General features: G+C 38.4%; 3 protein-coding genes across 9 annotated transcripts in view; 1 reads left to right on the top strand and 2 right to left on the bottom strand.

Annotated features, from left to right (window-relative positions):
• Nucleotides 1–176: 176 nt before the first annotated feature.
• On the bottom strand, nt 177–6,144 carry pdss1 (prenyl (decaprenyl) diphosphate synthase, subunit 1). Its single transcript, XM_037756309.1, has 11 exons — nt 5,914–6,144; nt 4,274–4,341; nt 3,765–3,900; nt 3,410–3,540; nt 3,117–3,258; nt 2,913–3,024; nt 1,867–1,976; nt 1,683–1,763; nt 1,331–1,444; nt 1,165–1,245; nt 177–955 (listed from the first exon to the last, which is right to left on the bottom strand). The coding sequence occupies exons 1-11, from the start codon at nt 6,079–6,081 to the stop codon at nt 815–817; spliced, it is 1,284 nt and encodes a 427-aa protein (XP_037612237.1). The 5' UTR covers nt 6,082–6,144; the 3' UTR covers nt 177–814.
• Nucleotides 6,145–6,710: 566 nt separating this feature from the next.
• On the top strand, nt 6,711–15,635 carry LOC119480237 (protein adenylyltransferase SelO-like). 4 transcript variants are annotated; one of them, XM_037756308.1, is made up of 20 exons: nt 6,711–7,687; nt 8,117–8,314; nt 8,397–8,515; nt 9,423–9,551; nt 9,982–10,046; nt 10,154–10,210; nt 10,325–10,423; nt 11,102–11,169; nt 11,266–11,353; nt 11,446–11,515; nt 11,798–11,870; nt 11,953–12,036; nt 12,125–12,251; nt 12,758–12,802; nt 12,894–12,975; nt 13,069–13,161; nt 13,925–14,001; nt 14,169–14,212; nt 14,393–14,472; nt 15,093–15,635. In XM_037756308.1, exons 2-20 carry the CDS (start codon nt 8,131–8,133, stop codon nt 15,213–15,215), a joined length of 1,707 nt encoding a protein of 568 aa, XP_037612236.1. In that variant the 5' UTR covers nt 6,711–7,687; nt 8,117–8,130; the 3' UTR covers nt 15,216–15,635. The 4 variants fall into 4 exon arrangements, with proteins under 4 accessions (XP_037612236.1, XP_037612234.1, XP_037612233.1 ...); XM_037756306.1 differs by having other exon boundaries at nt 7,990–8,314; XM_037756307.1 differs by having other exon boundaries at nt 7,199–7,211; nt 7,431–8,314.
• Nucleotides 15,470–20,234, bottom strand: part of LOC119480236 (amyloid beta (A4) precursor protein-binding, family B, member 1 interacting protein) — a 48,651-nt gene continuing 43,886 nt past the window's right edge. For all 4 annotated transcript variants that reach the window (XM_037756302.1, XM_037756300.1, XM_037756303.1 and 1 more), the window contains 5 exons: nt 19,756–19,866; nt 17,527–17,625; nt 17,311–17,434; nt 17,131–17,192; nt 15,470–16,552 (listed from right to left, as the gene is read on the bottom strand). In XM_037756302.1, the coding sequence (XP_037612230.1) occupies nt 15,932–16,552; nt 17,131–17,192; nt 17,311–17,434; nt 17,527–17,625; nt 19,756–19,866 (1,017 nt within the window). In that variant the 3' untranslated portion in view covers nt 15,470–15,931. The remainder of the gene's footprint in view (nt 16,553–17,130; nt 17,193–17,310; nt 17,435–17,526; nt 17,626–19,755; nt 19,867–20,234) is intronic.

Genomic DNA, 20,234 nt, shown 5'->3' with positions numbered 1-20,234 from the left:
ATAAAAAAAAAAAAGAAGCTCAATTTCATGGGTAGAAATATTGAAATCTATCTCTGTCTGCCCTTCATTTGTACATATAATATGTTGAAAAATTAATGTACAGTCTTTTATAATAAACAATTCTATGTACAACATGCATGTGTGGTCACTTCAATGAAAAAGGAGCGAAAACTTGGTTTTATTAAATAAAAAAAAGCATGATTGTAGGTTTATTGAGCACAGTCGTTGAGGATGTTAAGGCCTTTATGTTGTTACAATGCATTAAATAAGTAACCATTATAACATTTCACAAGTCAGAAAGTCACATGACTGTTTGGCCTCTGAGGTGTGGACGGATTGTGAAGAACTATAATCCAACAAAACACACCGATGACAATGATTCACTTCCGTTGTGTTTGGAATTACACAGATGTCGCAACGCCGCCGCCGCCGCAGCTCAACGCTAGCATGTAACAAAATGTCCGTCAAAGGTGGCTAGTTTCAAGCATGGGAGGAAGTTGCAAATTACAGTACTGAATGATGTTGAAGAGTTTGTGTTGTAGTTTTCAGCGTCATCCATGATTTTTCCTTTTCCAAAAATCATCTGTTGATACCATTCAGGAAGGCTGAATCAAAAGATTTGCACTAAAAACAGTGTATTTGTATATATGGTGTCTTTTTTTTAGCAAACCAGCCCTTCCAGACCAAACTCCCATCGCTTCTGACGTTTTTTTGTTTGACCGATGTCAGCGCAAACACGGGAGCTGGGTGAGAGAGGGCGAGTTGCTTTTTTCCCCACAGGTAGCTGCCTTAAGTGAAGCCTGGCAGTGGAGGGTCACTTCTCTCTGGTGAGCACCATCTCAGTGAGCCTGATGAGGGCGTCTCTCTCTTCCGACGGCCTCAGCATGCTGATCTGCCGGATGGCTTCTTGACAGTAGCGCTGGGCCAGGTATTTGGTCTGATCCACGCCGTCGCTCTGTAACAGAACAAGAACAAGAGGTTGCTGTCACATTGTTTTAGTTGTCATGTACCTGAGCATTTATGTTCTGTACCCGCACACGCTACTTCTCTTTTACAGTTTAACACCGTGGTTCCCAAACCTTTTCACCTTAAGGACTCCTGAACCCCCATTTGATACGATTTTGATTTAACCTGCACATCTTTACTTGGTTTACAGTGTTGTACCTGAAGGACGTACTGCCAGGCTCGATCTACGTCTCCTTTAGTGCTGAAACGTCTCATGATCATTGCATGGAGCTCAGGAAACTGAAAAGACAGAGAGAAATTGAGGTAAAGACTGACAGTAATTTGATTTAGATGTAAAGTCTCTAATAACCAACTAAAATCTCACCTGTCGACAAGCAAACAGGACCGGCCCAGTGGCCAAGCCCAGTTTGAGATCTGCAGCCGAGGGCTTCCCCAGTTGACTGGCTCCCGATGTGAAGTCCAAGACGTCATCTACCAGCTATAGACGGAGGAAAATCAACCCGTAGAATCATTTTATATACTTATAGACATTAAAAGTGTAATTCTACACACCATTAAGTTCTGGATAAAAAAAACTAAACGTCCTTCAAGTAGAGGGGATTCTCATCATTTTTAATGAAGCTTTAGGTCTCACTTAATAAAAACTATAGATGGCTGCTGACATGCTTTAGCTGGTAAGGAGTAAAACAGATTCAAGCAGAAACTATAGAGATTACCTGAAATGCGATGCCGACATTCTTCCCGTACATAAAGGCGATTTCATGAACTTCAGGATCAGAAGTTACCAGAACGCAAACCTTGAATGAAACAGAAGAGACAGTCAACAAAAAAACATTAAGTGGAGAAACCGAGGCTTTTCTCCAACTCGGTGATATATGTGTGGAAACAGAACGTACATACTGCTTGACAACTGTTTGCGATAAGACTTGCCGTCTTCTTGAAGGTTTTCTCGAGGTAGTGTTTGAATCGCTCGTTCTCGTTCTCTTTGGAGCCCAGCTGCATGAATTCACCTGGAAGCACAGACATAAACTAGAGAGTTAGTTAATGGACGTGTTAGCAGAGTTTGGGTTCTGACGACACATGACACAAAACATTACCACTTTGTGTGTTTACCAGAGATGTGCTCATAAGTTTCTTGTAAGTAAATCAGCATATAATTAACTTTCATGAACTGAAAACACACTGTGAAAGTGTTAAAGTTTTAAGACGAAAACACGGACAACTCCCAGACCAGACAACGCCGTGGTAGCGACCTGTCAATCACAAGGTAGCCCCGCCCTAAAGCATCCCCTGCTTTATGGTCTATTTGACTCTAAATGGGACCATAATTTACTAAATGAACATCATGCTGTATTGAAGAAGACTTGAAACTAGCGATTGAGACCATAAACTCATGTTTACAATGTTTACTGAGGTAATAAATCAAGTGAGAAGTAGGCTCATTTTCTCATAGACTTCTATACAATCAGACCTCTTTTTGCAACCAGAGGAGTCTCCCTAGTATCAGCAGACACACAGATGACGTTTCTGAAACATGAATCACGAGTCTGTGTAATAGAACATGCCTCAATTTGATCATAAATGTATTTATTGAGATATTATGGTTAGTTGTTGTGTCTTTCTAGCCAAACAGCTGCTGCCGTGCCCGGCTCATGATTAGGTTTGTATGAGTGGGGCCTCGATACCGCGGCTCAGACTCTGGCTCCAAATGACGTCGACAGTGCAAGATAGAAGCTCCTGTATCGGGGATATTTCGGCCTCACTTTTGTACAGTGGGAGGAAGTGGAGACACGTCGTCCATCTTTATATACAGTCTATGATTTTGACAGTTTGAGGTTCAAATGTTTTAGTTGCTACAAGTTACAGCTTAAAAATGCTTAGTACAGCTTTAAGTATACATTACTGAATGACATGGAAAAATGGCGTGAACAATGTGATTGCTGTACCTCGAACCAGATCCTCAATCACCTGGGACATCAGTTTTACCACCGTGTTGTCACCAATACGAGCCATGGCCATGGAGGCGGCTGAAAGGATCAAATCTCCAGCTAAGATGGCCTAGAAGAGAGAAAACAAATGATATTCACATCCTTAAAAAAAATAAGTGAAGTGAGGAGAAAAGGTTTTTGAGGCGATTTAATTCCCCTTACCTTTTTTTCACCCCAAACTTCATTGATGGTTCTCTTCCCCCTCCGTTTATCTGACCCGTCTATGACGTCATCGTGCACAAGGCTCGCAGTGTGAATCATTTCTGTGATCATCGCTACCGTCCTCTGCCCCGGGAGCAAATCTCTACGGAGGACAAAGAACAGATAGCAGGACGTGAGATGTAATAAAACCCTTTGATTATGCTTCATATAATCATTTAACAAGAGTTAGCACAGGGTGTGGTGCATCGTTGTGCTTAGCAGTAAATAGTAAAAACATAAAATGTTGTTTTTACGCTGTTCTGTTGCTGTGGGAGTTCAGCGCCCGGGCCATCAGGACGACAATCAGCGGTCGGATGGCCTTGCCCTTTCCATCGAAGTAGTAGTCGCATAGAGACTTCAGCTCTTCTCTGGATACAAATAGCTCCTGTGAGGCAGAGTAATATAATTAATGTGTTTTATTTCAAACACCACATGGCTGTAGATAAATGTCTTCTGTTAATTTCTAACCAATATCTTTTTAAAATGACAACACTTGGATCGCTCACTCGTTGCCTGTTATTAAACTCGTCTAAGTCGGCTGAAAATTCCCATTATCTCATATGTAGAGACACATAGCGAGCGAGCACACTCTCTGTGTTGAACAAATACCTTTCTGATGTCATCATATAAATTTGTTAAATCTTTTTGGGCTAACATGAAGGGGTCCTTCAGCTTCACATCGCTGTGTACGCTCTTTCTGCAACAGCAGGACTGTAGTGTGGGATTCAGCAACCGTGACCTGTGTCTGGAGAGAAAAGACAACGACAAATAGTGACTGTCAAACACACAAACATATTTAGACATACAGAAGATATGCACGAAGTAATTTAAAGTATAAGTGGAATACTTTATTGAAAATATCCTGATCACTGTGGTGCAACATGCTGTGTGTGTCGATACTATTTACATAGCCCAATTGTATTATATATTATTAATATGTACAGGATACAACAGCCTAAACTCTTAGATCCTTGGTTCAGGAATAATATTGCTTATTTATGTAAATCTTGCATTGCTTGACATTTAACTAAAAAAGTGTGCTAAAAATAATGCATATAATTATATGCAAAAATGCAGGAAATAGTTTGTTTACACAGCCTTTAGTTAAAACAACTCACCTGGGGAAAGATGTGGTAAAGTTAAATGTTTTTGGGTGTAGCTGTGTTGATAGGGCTGCTGGCTGCCCCTGAAAGAACAAAAAGACATGACACCAAAGGATTTTAGACTTTATATTTAAATACTTTAAGACCAACGGAGTCAGCATTTCTCCCCAATTTAATCCCTGTCAGCTTGGAGAACAAACTTGAAACATATATAGACCCTTATGTTGCAGTTAACTGCAAAGTTACAACATAAAAAATACAAATAATCAAAATAAAATCTGAGATACTGACTTTGGTTTCTGCTTTTAAATTAGTTGAGGGTGGTGGGAGGGATGTTTTGTAGTTTTTACTCTTTTTAGCATTTGTAAAAGTAACCTTTGTTATGAAAATCAGAACCAGCTTTACTGGCCAAGCATGTGTCTACATACACTTTAGTTTTAAGTTGCTCTCAATGTACACACTTCCAGGTGTTACACTGAAATCTGTGACCACAGAAATCTGTGTCATCTGTGTGATAAATGAGGCAACTATGTGACAGAAAACACACAAAACTAACTTGTTAAAAAAAGATAAATGTATTTTAATATTTTCAAATTAAAGATATATTCACACAAGATATAGGTACAGTGGGGTCACAGAGTTCAGTGTAACACCAAATCCCAACTTAACATGAAGATAGAAATAGACAATGCAGATAAAAACAAGGACTCTCACCAGTAGACTGAGGAGCAGTTTTTTCCCCAATAATGTATATTCTTAATGTATATGTTCTTAATATGCCTTGTACAAAGTATTTCCTTTTATAATTGTAAAATAACTTCCAGCAAAAAGCATTTCACACGATTGTGTGAATCTTGAACAACAAGCTGAACAAACATAGGTAAACATAAACACAGAACTATTGTGTATATACAAGTAGATGAAAAATATGTGTGTAAATAAATATACAAAGAAACAACAACATACAATATGTCTATATATACACAAGTCAAGTGGTCTCTAGATTGTAAACAAATACACATAAATCAATGACAAATGATTGTAAAAAAAACTCAATGTAAATGGACAGGAACTTGACAAGACATAGTATGTTAGATTAATTTCTCTGTAATATTAGAGGCAGGTCTTGACCTTTAAGGTGTGCTGAGTGAGATGTGAAGGAGCCAAGAAGTCAACATTAATTTATGAATTTCTTACAAAAAAAGCAAGTAGATAAAAAATAGGTGTGTAAGTAAATATAAAAAAGCAACATACAATATGTCTATATACAAGTCAAGAGGTCTGTAGATTGTAAACAAATACAAATAGTGCAACAAAATTAACTATAAATGGAAAGGAACTTAACAAGACATGTGTTAGTATGTTATATTAATTTCTCTGTAATATTAGACCCATGTCTTGACCTTTAAGGTGCTGAGTGAGATGTGAAGGAGCCAACAACACCCAGAAGTCAACATTCATTCATGAATTTCTTACTTAAAAAGTGACAAATAGCTCAGATAATGACATTTGAGCACTAGTGACTACCACCCAGTAGCTGAATATGACCATCATTCATTCATCTCCTCTCTGACAGCTCTGACCTTCCTGTCTGACAGCCACTACTCTACTCTCTACCCGGTGTCCCCTCATCTATCGTCCGGCGCTACACTCACCCCGTTCCCCGGCCCGGAGCTCCAGGATCTCCGCCCCACAGAAGAGGACAACGTGGACAAGGACCTGTTGTTTAAATGCCACACTGTCTCTAATAAACTCGTACTCGTGCTACAGTTTGCACTACTCCACCTCCTGCTGCACTGCCTCAACCACGGGCACGCCATCATGTTTCCACACCTTGAGTTCCACCCGTGGTCAGGGATAGGTTATATATTAGAAGAGGAACCGGAAACCTGTAACGAAGTGACGGTTGGTGACGTAGATCCGGTGACAGTACGGAAGTGCGCTAGCCTAATATTGAGCAGAGAGAGTAGAGACAAACATTATATATTATATTAACTCCTCTTAATTAAGTGTTTTATCGGGAATGCAGCGGTACATGTAAACTATGGTTGTTTTCTAGTTAAACTGAAGATATAAAGCGTGTCTTCTTATAGAAAGTCTCTGGGAAAATAGCAACGCCAGTGTACTATCTTGGGCTATAAAAGATTATAGATGCATATAGGTTCTAGCTAGCTAGCTAAAGTTGCTGGTGTTTTTAAATCAGTTTATTAATCTATAATCTGTTAATGCCGAATAAACATACATTTTTATTTACACACTGTAGTTAAAAAAATAATTGAGTTTTAGTTATTGTTTTTTTTTTTATTTTACTTTAAAACTGATAAAAAGTTTATGGAATTCGGTTCTTTTCATAGCTAGCTATGTTCGCCGTCTCCGGGAAAATAGTAACGCCAGTGTACTATCTTGGGCTATCAAAGAGTATAGAAGTATATACGTTCTTTGGGGATAGCTAGTAGTTGGTTGCTAACAGCTTACGTCAGCTAGCTGTTGCTGGCGTTTTCAACAGTTTATTGATCTATAATCTGGGAATATGTTAATGCCGAATAAACATACCTTTTTATTTACACGCTGTAGTTAAAAAAACAAATTCTGGTTGAGTTTTAATCATTGTTTTTTAGTTAACACTTTGAAATATGTTTTTTTTCATAGCTAACTAACAGACGTTGGGAGTTGTTAGCCGTCTCCGGGAAAATAGTAACGCCAGTGTACTATCTTGGGCTAACAAAGAGTATAGACGCATATAGGTTCTTTGGGGCTAACTAGTAGCTGCTAACAGCTAACGCTAGTTGTTACTGACAGACGTTGGAAGTTGTAACTGACAGACGTTGGAAGTTGTAACTGACAGACGTTGGAAGTTGTAACTGACAGACGTTGGGAGTTGTAACTGACAGACGTTGGAAGTTGTAACTGACAGACGTTGGGAGTTGAAACTGACAGACGTTGGAAGTTGTTAGTGTAACTGACAGACGTTGGAAGTTGAAACTGACAGACGTTGGGAGTTGAAACTGACAGACGTTGGAAGTTGTTAGTGTAACTGACAGACGTTGGAAGTTGAAACTGACAGACGTTGGGAGTTGAAACTGACAGACGTTGGAAATTGTTAGTGTAGCTGACAGACGTTGGGAGTTGTAACTGACAGACGTTGGGAGTTGTTACTGACAGACGTTGGAAGTTGTAACTGACAGACGTTGGAAGTTGTAACTGACAGACGTTGGAAGTTGAAACTGACAGACGTTGGGAGTTGTAACTGACAGACGTTGGAAGTTGTTACTGACAGACGTTGGGAGTTGTGACTACTTTAAAACTGGTAAAAGTTAAGTGAATTAAGGGTCTTCTCATAGAAACTAGCTCACTAAAGTCTTTGGGAGTTTGTGGTGGACAGTAATAACGCATGATACTAAAGTACAATTAGAGGTACTTGTACACTGCGTGAGTATTTCCATTTAATACCACTTTTACACTCTTACTTCACTACTTTTCAGAGTGAAATAATGTCCATTTTAACCACTTACACCTTCAATTACTTGTTACTTTGCCGGTTCAGACAGAAAATATGATGCAGTTGCATAGATTAACCACCCAAATAGTATGTTTACTCCTGATACTTTAAGTAAATGTATGTGATATTACATTTACTGATGTAAAAAAGAGTATTTTGAATGCAGGACATTTTGCATTGTGATATTAATACTTTTTTCTTCTCCCAATGCTGTGTGCATTATGATTACCAGCTGGAAAACATAATTAAGTTATTTTTATCTATAACAACATCACTGCTCACAGCCAGCTACCTTTAAGGCAGTTGCTGTGTCTGTGATATGTGGAGCCCCTACAAAGTGTTAGTCTTTGCTCTGGTAGCAGCATCCAGCTTCATGTTGGTGCATGCTCTGGACTTCTGCACAAGTACTGACAGTGACTGCAGTAGTGATAGTCATGATAGTACAACATCAAGCAGCCAGCTGTCCACAAACGCTGGCAGATCCAGGTGGAACATCAGTGTTTCAAAGCTTATACAGGAGCTGGGTCAGTTCAGAGTGTCCTGCAAGAAGCTGATAGGTAAATAGTGATTTGTGTCTTTTCAGGTCAATACAAAAAAAAAAAGAGTTCACAGTTACTGACAATTCAATCCTTTCTGCAGAATCATTCCCTATCGATGAGGTCGATGGCAACTTTGCTCGCCCTGTAAAGAACTGCATATTCTCCAGATCCAGTCCAACGCCACTGAAAGGCCGGTTAAGACTTGCAGCAGCTTCCAAGGTGACGTTACAATATCTTCAGCAGTATCCATCAAACAATCAGACTTTATTTGTATAGCACTTTTCATACAAATCAAATGTAACACAAAGTGCTTTCACACAGTACAACCCCCTGCTCATTCAATAATAACAGCGTTCAATAAATAGAAACAGGAACTGATGAAAAATTAGCATAAATCTTGTTGATTTACTGTGAGGAGCACCAGAGGCAGGATGAAAACTCTAACTAACTATACCACCATATTAGAATAAAAACTAAATAGATTACATGAATAGATAAACAAATAAGCTCAATTGAAGGCCAGATATACAATTGAAATAATACAAATAATTAACCAGATAGATAAATAAATAAATAATGCTCAGTTAAAAGCCACACTAAAAAGGTAAAATACAGTAATTAGACTGATAAATAAATAAAGCTCAACAAAAAGCCACACTAAAAAGGTAAAATACAATAATTAGACTGATAAATAAATAAAGCTCAACAAAAAGCCACACTAAAAAGGTAAAATACAATAATTTGACTGATAAATACATAAAGCTCAATTCAAGGCCAGACTAAAAAGGTGAAATACAATGAATATTTAGCCAGATGAATAAATAAAGCTCAGTAAAAAGCCAGACTAAAAAAGTAAAATACAATAACTAGACTGATAAATAAACAAATCTCAGTTAAAAGCCAAACTAAAAAGGTGAAATACAATGAATATTTAGCCAGATAAATAAATAAAGCTCAGTTAGAGGCCAGAATAAAAAGGTAAAATACAGTTATTAGACTGATAAATAAATAAAGCTCAGTTAAAAGCCAGACTAAAAAGATATGTTTTGAGATTGCTTTTCAAAATGTCACAGAGTCTTTATAGTAAATGTGAAGAATTAATCCATGTCTGAATTTGTCTCAACAGGACGCCATCGAGGGGATTTTAGACTTGGATGTGGCCGTGACCCGGTCAGATGATTTCCTGCGTTATGCCAGCGGCGGCAGACTGCTATCAGGATCTGTTCCACTTGCTCACAGATATGGAGGTCATCAGGTACGGATTCATTTAACCCTTACTGGCATGCATTTATAGATTTGAGCATATTTTCTCTACTAAATGCAGTACCTGTGAGGATTTCTGGACAATATTTGTCATTGTTTTGTGTTGTTAATTGATTTTTAATAATACAGTTATATATACATTTGCATAAAGCAGCATATTTGCACACTCTCCTGTTGATGAGAGTATTAAATATTTAAAAAAATCTCCCTGTGAGGTACATACAGAAAAAAGTGATTAATTTGCGATTAATCGCGATTAATTATGGACAATCATGAAATTATTCGTGATTAAATATTTTAATCGATTAACAGCCCTAATTAATATATATATAAATATATAATACCCGTGTACATCTGAGACTAGATCTGATCACAGTTGATGACATTAAGATTAAAAAGATGATTTCTCTTTCTCCCATCAGTTTGGCTACTGGGCCGGTCAGCTGGGCGATGGTCGAGCACATTCCCTTGGTCAGTATACCAACAGGTGAGGACATGTTTGAATTAGTCTCCCTGTGTATTCAAAGTATGTATATTTAAGGTGGATCGCCACTTAAAGCTTTAACTTATGTTCCTTATAAAAATGTCCCACAGGAAAGGAGAAGTGTGGGAACTGCAGCTCAAAGGCTCTGGGAAGACACCTTATTCAAGGTATGGTGGTTATGTTTCCAGCATTCCCTTTTTATTTGGTGATTAAAGAATAGCAGCCAGAGGCATCTATCTTCAATCTGAAATTTCAATATGAATTTGAACATGTTAACACAGGTCAGGAGACGGTCGAGCTGTGATCCGTTCTTCTGTGAGGGAGTTCCTGGGCAGTGAAGCCATGCACTTCCTGGGTGTTCCTACCAGCAGGGCTGCCAGGTGAGAGGGACAGGTGATGGGTGAACGACAACAAACGGGGTTCACAAACTGTATCAAAGGATGTGTTTGTTTTTAATCGGCCTTAATATGTTGTATTGGAATCAATTGTCTGTAATATATATTGACAATAACTGGTCAATATGTCTGTTAGTTAAACCAGTGATTCTCAACCAGGGGGTCGGAAGTTTCTGGGGATCACCAGATGGTTGTGGAGAAAAAAGAAAAAAAAACTCTAAAATGTTGAGAACCACTGAGTTAAACCATATAGCTTACAGCGTTTACTTACACCAGACACTTCACACAATTTTAATGGCAGTAGCGATAAAAACAACATACATTAAAAATGTTTACCAGACACCAAATAATTCAGAACTTTGAAATTGTTAAAATTGTTGACATGTTTAAGAACCCTTTAGAGGGCCAGTATCTGTATTAACATGTATACCTCAACATGTTTTCATGCTGAAAGACTTATTTCCAAGAAACTTATGATCACATATCTGGTAAACAAAAGATTTAAAGTCGTGTTTTTGTGTGATTCTTTGTGGAAAAACTCAGTTTCAACGATCTGTGTTATTAAATCGTATGAGTGTTAGTCGACTAAGATTTTCTTTGGTCGAGGACAGCCCTAGAAGTTTTAATCTGTTATTGATCTGATTATGTTTTGCTTTGTTTTAGTCTAATTGTGAGTGACGAGCCGGTGATGAGGGATCAGTTCTACAATGGCAATGTGAAGACAGAGAGAGGTACAGCAGTTCATGCAAAAAATACTTCACAAACTAGATTTGAATCATTATCAGCTCCATTTAGTGTTTCATTACATTACTTTATTCTTTTTACAGGAGCTGTCGTCCTCCGGTTAGCCAAGTCCTGGTTTCGGATCGGATCTTTAGAAATCTTGGCTCAAAGTGGAGAGAGAGATCTCCTGAGGTGAGTCTGGCCACGTGATCTTTCAGGCTTTCTTCCCATTTCATGGCCTCCTGAGTACTGCAGCCTTTAATATCGTGTTTTATTGATTTTAGAAAGCTGTTGAACTTTGTGATTGATCAACATTTTCCTTCAATCAACTCAGACGACCCAGATAAATATTTGGTAAGTTAGGTAAAAGAAACTTTATTATTTTGCTCAGTGGTGTCCCTCTGCCATTGATTATTGGAACCGCTTTGAGACATGCAGGATCTCTCTGAGGCTGTAGCAGGCTCAGGCTAAAAACGCTCCAAAGTTGGCTATTTTCAAGGGTCCCTTGACCTCTGACCTCAACATATGTGAATGGAAATGGCTTCTCTGGCTTCCCCACAAGTCTCAGATGTATAATATTTGTTTCTTTAAGGAACTTCCTCGTTTCATTATTTGTATTTTGTTTTATTTTTCTAGATGTTTTATTCCACAGTTGTAAATGAAACAGCACATCTGATTGCCCAGTGGATGTCGGTCGGGTTTGCACACGGTGAGAACGTGTTGTGGGTGAACATTTTATCATATCGTTTGTACCAACATCTACTGATTTCTATTATGTGTTATCACGACAGGTGTGTGCAACACAGACAATTTCAGCCTCCTCTCCATCACCATCGACTACGGACCATTTGGCTTCATGGAGTCGTATAACCCCAGTGAGTACAATGACTGCTTGTCTGGGTTATATTTAAATAACTGAATGTCTCTTCTTGTCAAATATCAAACAAAACTTTGATGTTGCAGATTTTGTCCCCAACACATCTGATGATGAGGGCAGATACAGCATCGGAGCTCAGGCCAACGTCGGACTCTTTAACCTTGAGAAGCTCTTGATGGCTCTCAGTGTGCTTTCTAACAAACAGCACGACGAGTAAGGATACCCTGATAACTGTTTATATTAAGAAGTAATATGTGACTAGTGTTGACCTGTTTGCCACCAATGCAAAGTGCAACAACATAGAGATGATTAGATAGAGTTCAACTTCTACAAAACCTTTTGCACAGTACTTTCTTTAAATGAAGAGGTCTGTAAACACAGACCTCCAACAAATTGCATCAAAAGCTTTTTTTTTTTTTGCTTCAAGGAAAACATATGGCATGGTTAAATCTAGCATGCACATAAATATGGACTTGTACGGTCACCAAAATATGGCTAAAAGGTGCTTTTGGTAGGATCATATTTAGGCCCTTTTCAAAACTTTCCCTAGATGCAATTTGTGTGATGTTGACCTTTTATGTAAATGCAGAATTGAGCCAGTAATGTTGGTCAGCAACCTTGTCAGTCTGTAGTACATCATATGAATCTCTTTCTACTCTTTATACCTTGAAATTTTACATTTTCTTAGAATAACTAACTTGTCTTATCTTTTTTTTCAGGGCTAAAATTATTTTAAAAGGATATGCTGATATTTACCAGACGAGGTGAGCTCCATATACAATGTTGTAGTGCTATATCCAAGCAGTGAGCATAATAATAAAGTATTTTCAAGCCTTATTGATGCATGTATTTCAGGTTTCATCAGCTCTTTAAAGCTAAACTGGGGCTTCTAGATGAAGAGGAGGATGATGGCTACCTCATTGCCTTCCTGCTTAAGGCAAGTCATTGACAATGTAATAGACAATTTTACGTCATCTCAGTCTACTAAATCAATTTAATGTGTAAAATGTTGATGTGTTTGTCTCCCCAGATGATGGAGGACACACAATCAGACTTCACCATGACCTTCAGGCAGCTCAGTGAAGTTTCAGCTCAGCAGCTTCACAACAGGAACTTCAAGCAGGTAGAGCTGCAACACATTATATTCCTGTTTGTAGATTTTGTGGTGACATCTTTAATATCTCATCGCTGTGGTTACGCCCAAGACATCATTTTGCAGTGCTATGTTGTTACTTCTAGGGCTGTCAATTGATTAAAATATTTAATTGCGATTAATCACATTTTTTATCTGTTCAAAATGTGTCTTAAAGGGAGATTTGTCAAGTATTTAATACTCTTATCAACATGGGAGTGGGCAAATATGCTGCTTTATGCAAATGTATGTATATATTTATTATTGGAAATCAATTAACAACACAAAACAATGACAGATATTGTCCAGAAACCCTCACAGGTTCTGCATTTAGCATAAAAATGTCATGGCATGTTGGTACGTACGTATGGATTCCTTAGGGTTTCTAGTTTCATATGATGCCAGTATCTTCAATCCAACTTTAAAACTGAGCCCGCTACAACCTCTGAATCTCAAAACCTCCGAGATTGATTGCGTTAAATAAATTAGTGGCGTTAAAACAAATCTGCGTTCTTAGCAAATGTAAAAATAAAATATCGGATGAATAAATGGTGATAAATATGACTAAGGATACATGTATATGACAGTGTTGCAGAGTATTATCTCAGTGAATTAGTGTTATTAGTATGCAGGTAACCCACGTGAAAAATGCTGCTACTGCAACAGCAAAAAATATGCAGAACTGGTGTATCTATTCAGAAGTTCAATTTTGATTTTAAGGCATCCTTTGCGTTTATTTTTTGTTTTGTAACAGATGTGGGCTCTTGAAGAACTGTCGTCCCACAAGCTCTTCTCTGATTGGCTCAGCATGTACCTGCTCCGGCTCAGCAGGTAAGCAAAAAGATGCACAGATTAGTGCCAGACCTAGCTCAAGTTAGTTTGGTAACTCAAGTTTCTCTGAAATGTTCACAAGGTTTTTTCTGCTTGAAAACACTTGCTGTATTCTCATAATTGATGTCATAATATTTGTTATTTTCTGGTTTGTTTCCTCTGTTTAGACAACAAAATGACAGTGATTTGGATCGTCAACACAGGATGAAAAGTAAGCCACTAAATTTACATATTAGTGTTGATCGGAACATGAAATATGTAATCACTTGTAATTTCATAGTGAGTTATGTCATTGTGCTTCAAAACAGCAAATAAGAAATAATTACAGATTTCTATAATATGATATTTTTACCAGGAACAACTTTGTCTCATTGCGAAAAATCTCTTACAGATGTAAATCCTAGATATGTGCTGAGGAATTGGATAGCAGAGTCTGCGATACATAAAGCTGAGACGAATGACTTTTCTGAGGTATGTATGACATATTATATGATATCTATACTATGACTTTTTTTCGACATGCTATACCATGACTTTTTTTTTTACTTTTTCGACATACTATGACTTTTTTTCTCTACATACTTTACTGTGACTTTTTATGACTTGATATGACACAATACTGTGAGTTTTTATGGCAGACTATACTACAGCATTTTATTGACTGTTTTTTACTTTTTTCGACATGCTTTACTATGACTTTTTTTAGACTTTTTTTCAACATACTATATTATGGCTTTTTTCGATGAACTATATTATGACTTTTTTTTTTACATACTATACGATGACTTTACTGGAACTTTTTATGACATATTATACTATGACATACAATATTTGACTTATGACATATTACACCATGACCTTTTTTGACATGCTATACTGAGACCTTTTTAGGACATAATATACTAGAACTTTTTTATGACATACTATTACTTTTTTGACATACTTTTCTTAAGTATGAAATATAACATCAGGATTCCTGCATATACCCTGTATTAAATTGTTCAATTTTACTATGCAATCCAATGGCCCCCTACTTTTCTGTTACACATTTGATGTTTTTTGCCCCTGCTGTCTTATCTTTCCCCCACTAGGTGGCGCTGCTGCACCATATCCTGTCATTTCCCTTTGTTACACAAGAGACCGCAGAGGAGGCGGGCTATGCAGCAAGACCTCCCCTGTGGGCCAAGAGGTTAAAGGTCAGCTGCTCCTCTTAGGAAATTCTTGCATAGAGAATAACATTAAAGTGAAGAAAAGTTACAGCATAATTTAGCATAATTTATCTTTTATATTTTACAATTACAATTCTGTCATGCTGGTGGAAAAGATTTGGTCCAAAATGTCATGGCTGTTAAATGTTATTTTCTACTTATATTACCCACCATGTGTGGCATACAGTGACCATCTAAAATAAGATACAGTTCTCAGTGCTACAGAAGAGTTTAGTAGAGAGTGCACTCGAGGCTAAATAGGCATTTTCATATCCAGTGTTTATTGATGTTTATCTATTTTCCTTTATTGTAAAGCACTTTGTGCTGCATTTCTTGAATGAAAGGTGCGACACAAAAAGTTTATTATTGAATGCTAACAACTTCCAAACAGCTTGACACCAAAATAAATTCAAAGTTGCTCAAGTGGAGGCTGTCCTGTTGCTTTTTTAAGGATCTAGGTTCATATACAGTATGACTTTTCACCCTATTTACAGCCCTCCATGCAAATGTGACAATATATACAGTTCTGTAGAAGTATATTTACCCTTTCACTTAATTCATGCAAGATTATGTCTAGGATAAGCAGTCTGTTTTTATTTACACTGGCTTCATTTTGGAGATGTTCAGTGTTGTTGTGGATGTAAATAGTTTGCTGGTTAAGTTTCGTCGTTGTGCGGGCGCAGTTCGTACTATTGTTTACAGTCCGCAATTTTCTTGCAAAGCTATTGATCACGCTTCTTGTTCATGGCCTTCATCAGTTCTGACATGAAGTCTCCTTCTCCTCCACCTCCTCCCTGCATCGATGGTGTAGTCCTCTTTGGCGGAACAGGAGGCATCTTTCTTACTGAGCCAGGAGGCCGCACCGCTACTCTTGGTGCTGCTGCAGCAGGTGGTGGAGGAGGAGGTGGTGGTGGTGGAAGGGGTGCTCCAGCCCCTGTGAACATTGGCATAGGTGGAGGCGGTGGTAAAAACTCTGGATCTGGTGGTGGAGGAGGCAGAGACTGGTCCATACTCGCTGGGGGATGCGGTAGTGGAAAGGAATTCAATTGCGGCGGAGGAGGTGGCAGTGAACCAAAGCCAGTGGCTGGAGGAGGTGGTGGGAGGAAGTCTGGCGGGGCCTCTGAGGCATCGTCGTTGGGTGGGGGCGGCGGTGGAGGAGGGAGGTTATCCATTGGGGGTGGAGGTAGAGGGAAGTTGGTTGGCAGGTGTCGCTGGGGGGTGGCAGGTTTTGAGGAACTCTTACTAGCCAAAGTAGGTGGAGGAGGAGGAAGGACTGGGTCTGGAGGTGGCGGGGGAAGCATCTCTTCCAATGATGGGGGCGGAGGTGGAAGATAGTCCAAGTCCTGAGGAGACAGAATATCACATAATGATAACCAAAACAGGGTATGTGCAGGATCTTAAAAACATACTACACTATGACCTTTTTTAGTCTTTTTCATCACACGATACTATTACTTTTTTTTTTACCTTTTTTCGACATACTATACTATGACTTTTTTCAACTTTGTTAGACATACTATACTATGACTTTTTTCTTTCTTTTTGAGACATGCTATATGACTTTTTTTTCGACTGACTATATAGGATTTGTTTTTTACTTTAATTATTTTTGGTATTTTTGTTACAGTTCCTCAACTTCTACTCAGTTACTATGACCTTTTGATTTTTTTTTCAAAATATACTATGTATTTTTTATGACTTTTTTCGACATACTATACTGACTTTTTTGCAACATACTATACTATATCTATTTTATTTATCTACTATTTTATCATTGTCAATTAAAAATATTTGAATTTGGCCTGATGTCTGGACAAAATTCACCTCTGTTTAACATTTTATAGACTAAACAATAATAATTAACGGATACATTTCAAATGTAAATAATCATTGATTTCACCCCTAATGAAGAGTTTTGTACCTCAGAAACAGGTCCTGGTTGGGGCTTGGGAGCATGACCATTAGCCTGGCTTGGTGATTTGGCTGGCAGATAAGGAGAAACACCATGAGTAAACATACTGTACAGGCAAAATGTTTGTACTAATATCACTACATCTGGGTTGTTTCACATCAGTGAAGGGCAGCTTGTGTGTCGTGCTACCTTTGATGGTGGGTGAGGGCGTTGACGGATTGGAGCTCGATGGAGTGCTGCGGTTCGTCCACACAGAGCTGACAGAAGCCTTCCTCTCTGCGGTTTTATAGTTCTCATACAGCGACGCACCGTACTGGAAGTGCAAGAAACATACGACAGAGCATGAGTTCGGGTCAAATGGAGATTATTTTCCTATTATTAAATGCAGAGGTGATTCAATTTTACCTTTGCAATCCGTATTCCGGTAACCCAAAGGTTCATGGAACAAGCATCATCGCAGCACATGTACTTGATGTACTGAGACTCTTTCTGGATCTGAGGATGCTGTGGAGACAAATCCAAATGGTAAACAGGTTAGTAAATAACTTAATTTGTCTTTTCCCATTATAAACTGTAGATCTTTAAGATTCCTGTCAACAGGCTTTTATTACTTATTTTTGAGAGAAATTAAGGTAACATGCTTCAACCAATTACAGTTACGTTACACTACACTCCTCTGCACCCACACAACCCTGCCTTTCAGTATAGCTCACATTAAACGTGCAATTAACATTAGTCTCTTGGGTGACATGTGGCACTGTGACCTTCTTTCTAGCTGTTGTGCAAACACGACTATTTCATTAGTGCATTCACTGAAACTCCCCCGACTCAGAGAGTTTTAACTAACTCATTGATTATTCAGCATTGCACTTCTATACAATTCTCAGAGAAAGAAGGATCAAAGCAGAACCAGAGATATTGTTTTTTTTAAGCATCCTTCTTCCTTTTTAAACCCTGGGGGGCCTACATTACCCACAATGCAACTCAGAGATTCAGGTGTAGTAGCGGCTAATGTGATCAGATGAGGAGCGGGGCTACCAACTTCACACAGACAGATTTTCTTTTTCATTTTCAAACTTGTAGTCTTCAGCCCAAACTGAATAAACAACAATTTTTCACATTCGGAGTGATACTCAACAAGACCTGTAAACAAACTTTGATGTGTAAAATCATTGGAGTTCCTCCTTTAAAAGGTACCACAAGGGGGCAGAGTGAGTCCAGAATCAGAGTGTTTACAGGCAACTCTTGTTAAATGGATGCTATATTTTCAATTCCTGTTGTTTGGAATAGTCCAGTCAGCATTTCTGAACATGAACAAACAAATTACAATGTGTGTGTGTCATTGAGTACATCCTGTAATCCAGTTTAATTTAGGAAATATGAGATGCTCAAACAGTCTTAATTGTTGGATTTATGCCAGTAAGTGTACACCAAATATTTGCTCTATAGTTCACCCTGTATGGGTCGAACATTATGAGTAAACTGTTTGCCCCTGATGAGGATTTTGATTTCCCACGTAATGTCATGATATCAGTTCTGCATAATGGTATTAGAGATCACCTAAGACAGCTCCTCTGAATATAAAACAGCTGAATGATGAAGCTAAATTGTTTTGCTGTCATCCTTGAATTGCAACACTTTTTTTGACAGCCCGTAAACACACCGCCCCACCGATCTGTCAACTCACACCCTAATTGAACACTTTGGCAGCCGAAAACAGCTTCTGTTATTATCATCTTCATCACCATCGACCACAACTGAGGCAGCTTTTTAACAACTTTTACTGCATGATTCCTAAACAACAACAAGGACAAGCGACCATGTGAAACCTGGCTAGCCTTCCCAAATGTGCTCTCTGACAGGTCATCTTCCTTTGCCCTTGTCCACCAGCGCCTAATAGCCTCCTCCCTTCAGCTCAAACCTTGAGGACTCTTGTCTTTCACTGGTAGGTAATTCAGTTTCTTTGCCTCTCTAAGCTCTTTCTGCTCTGATCCTCAACATCTAGCCTGACAGTATCTGCTGATTCTTGTATTTCCCAGAGAAGGGGAAAAGAAAGGAAGAAAGCAGACTTTCACATCCCTTTAAGACTCACCACCAACTCATCTAATTCTTGCTTTTTTTCATGTCAAGTCAGCATTTCTTGGGTCTTAAATGAGTACAGTATGTACCTCCCGTCACTGTTAATATTCTCAATTCGATGGTACTCTTTTAATTAAATGCAGGGTGCTTTCCACAGTAATTTAAAGAAATATTAGGAACTGCTTAAAAAGTTCCCTTCTCACCACTTTCGGCTAAATTGGATGAAACTGTCTCCTTTCACTTCTTCAAATTAAACTATTTATTGCATTTCCAGCAAAGCAAGCAGCTGACCACACCACACGCTCAGAAACCACCATGCAATAATCAATTCTGCATTGATATCTCTTCCACCGTGCAATATACAGTGTGATATATGCGTTTTAATACTTGCTAATAAAACAGCAACACTCACAAGGCACCCGAGAGTCTTACTATAAATGTTTTCTCCAGTTAGGGGAAGTTGCAGCTTCTCTGTTTATTAATTAAACAGTGAAAGGGCGTGTGGCTTTGAGGCTAAAATAGATTGATAAGATGACAAATTTAAAGCAAACGTACCTTCAGCAGAAAGCAGAAGTCAGTTGGGGCTTTGTATTTGCTCTTGAAGTCTTTGCCATAGTAGACATTTAGGTTGTCAAACTGGACAAAGCAGACGAGGTCACGGGATGACTGTAAAAGAAATAAAGGATTATATTAAATATAAAATCAATAATTATCATATTGAATTGATAATCTACACTACAAGTGCAATAGTAGGGCCATAATGTCTGGTAAGAATGGTATGTGTGGGGTGCAAGAGCTTCTAAAGATATACAGCAGGTGAATTGGTATCCAGCAGGGAGTAAAAGCTGTTGTTATATTCAGCGATGCATGAAAGATGCATGTGGTTGATAAAGCAGAAAACACACTAGAACTTTGTAGTCCAAGTGAAAAATTGTACAAATCAGCTGTATATTTCTTAAGCTTTCAGTTGACGTTTCAAATATATCTTTATATCTGCTGGACTTTCATCTTTCACCACTTGCTTGAGCCCGACT

This window comes from Sebastes umbrosus, chromosome 21, assembly GCF_015220745.1.
Source record: "Sebastes umbrosus isolate fSebUmb1 chromosome 21, fSebUmb1.pri, whole genome shotgun sequence".
Classification (NCBI taxonomy): Eukaryota; Metazoa; Chordata; class Actinopteri; order Perciformes; family Sebastidae; genus Sebastes; species Sebastes umbrosus.
The sequence above is the reverse complement of the archived record's forward strand: the minus strand, read 5'-3'. Positions and strand labels throughout refer to the sequence as shown.

Coding starts and splice junctions, on each gene's coding strand:
- pdss1 (XM_037756309.1), bottom strand. CDS start 6,081: ATGATGGCGTGCCCGTGGTTGAGGCAGTGCAGCAGGAGGTGGAGTAGT. Junction 3,901..4,273: donor TTTACCACATCTTTCCCCAG/GTGAGTTGTTTT, acceptor TTTTCTCTCCAG/ACACAGGTCACGGTTGCTGA. Junction 1,246..1,330: donor TCCTGTTTGCTTGTCGACAG/GTGAGATTTTAG, acceptor CTGTCTTTTCAG/TTTCCTGAGCTCCATGCAAT.
- LOC119480237 (XM_037756306.1), top strand. CDS start 8,077: ATGTGGAGCCCCTACAAAGTGTTAGTCTTTGCTCTGGTAGCAGCATCC. Junction 8,315..8,396: donor GTCCTGCAAGAAGCTGATAG/GTAAATAGTGAT, acceptor TCCTTTCTGCAG/AATCATTCCCTATCGATGAG. Junction 10,211..10,324: donor GGGAAGACACCTTATTCAAG/GTATGGTGGTTA, acceptor ATGTTAACACAG/GTCAGGAGACGGTCGAGCTG.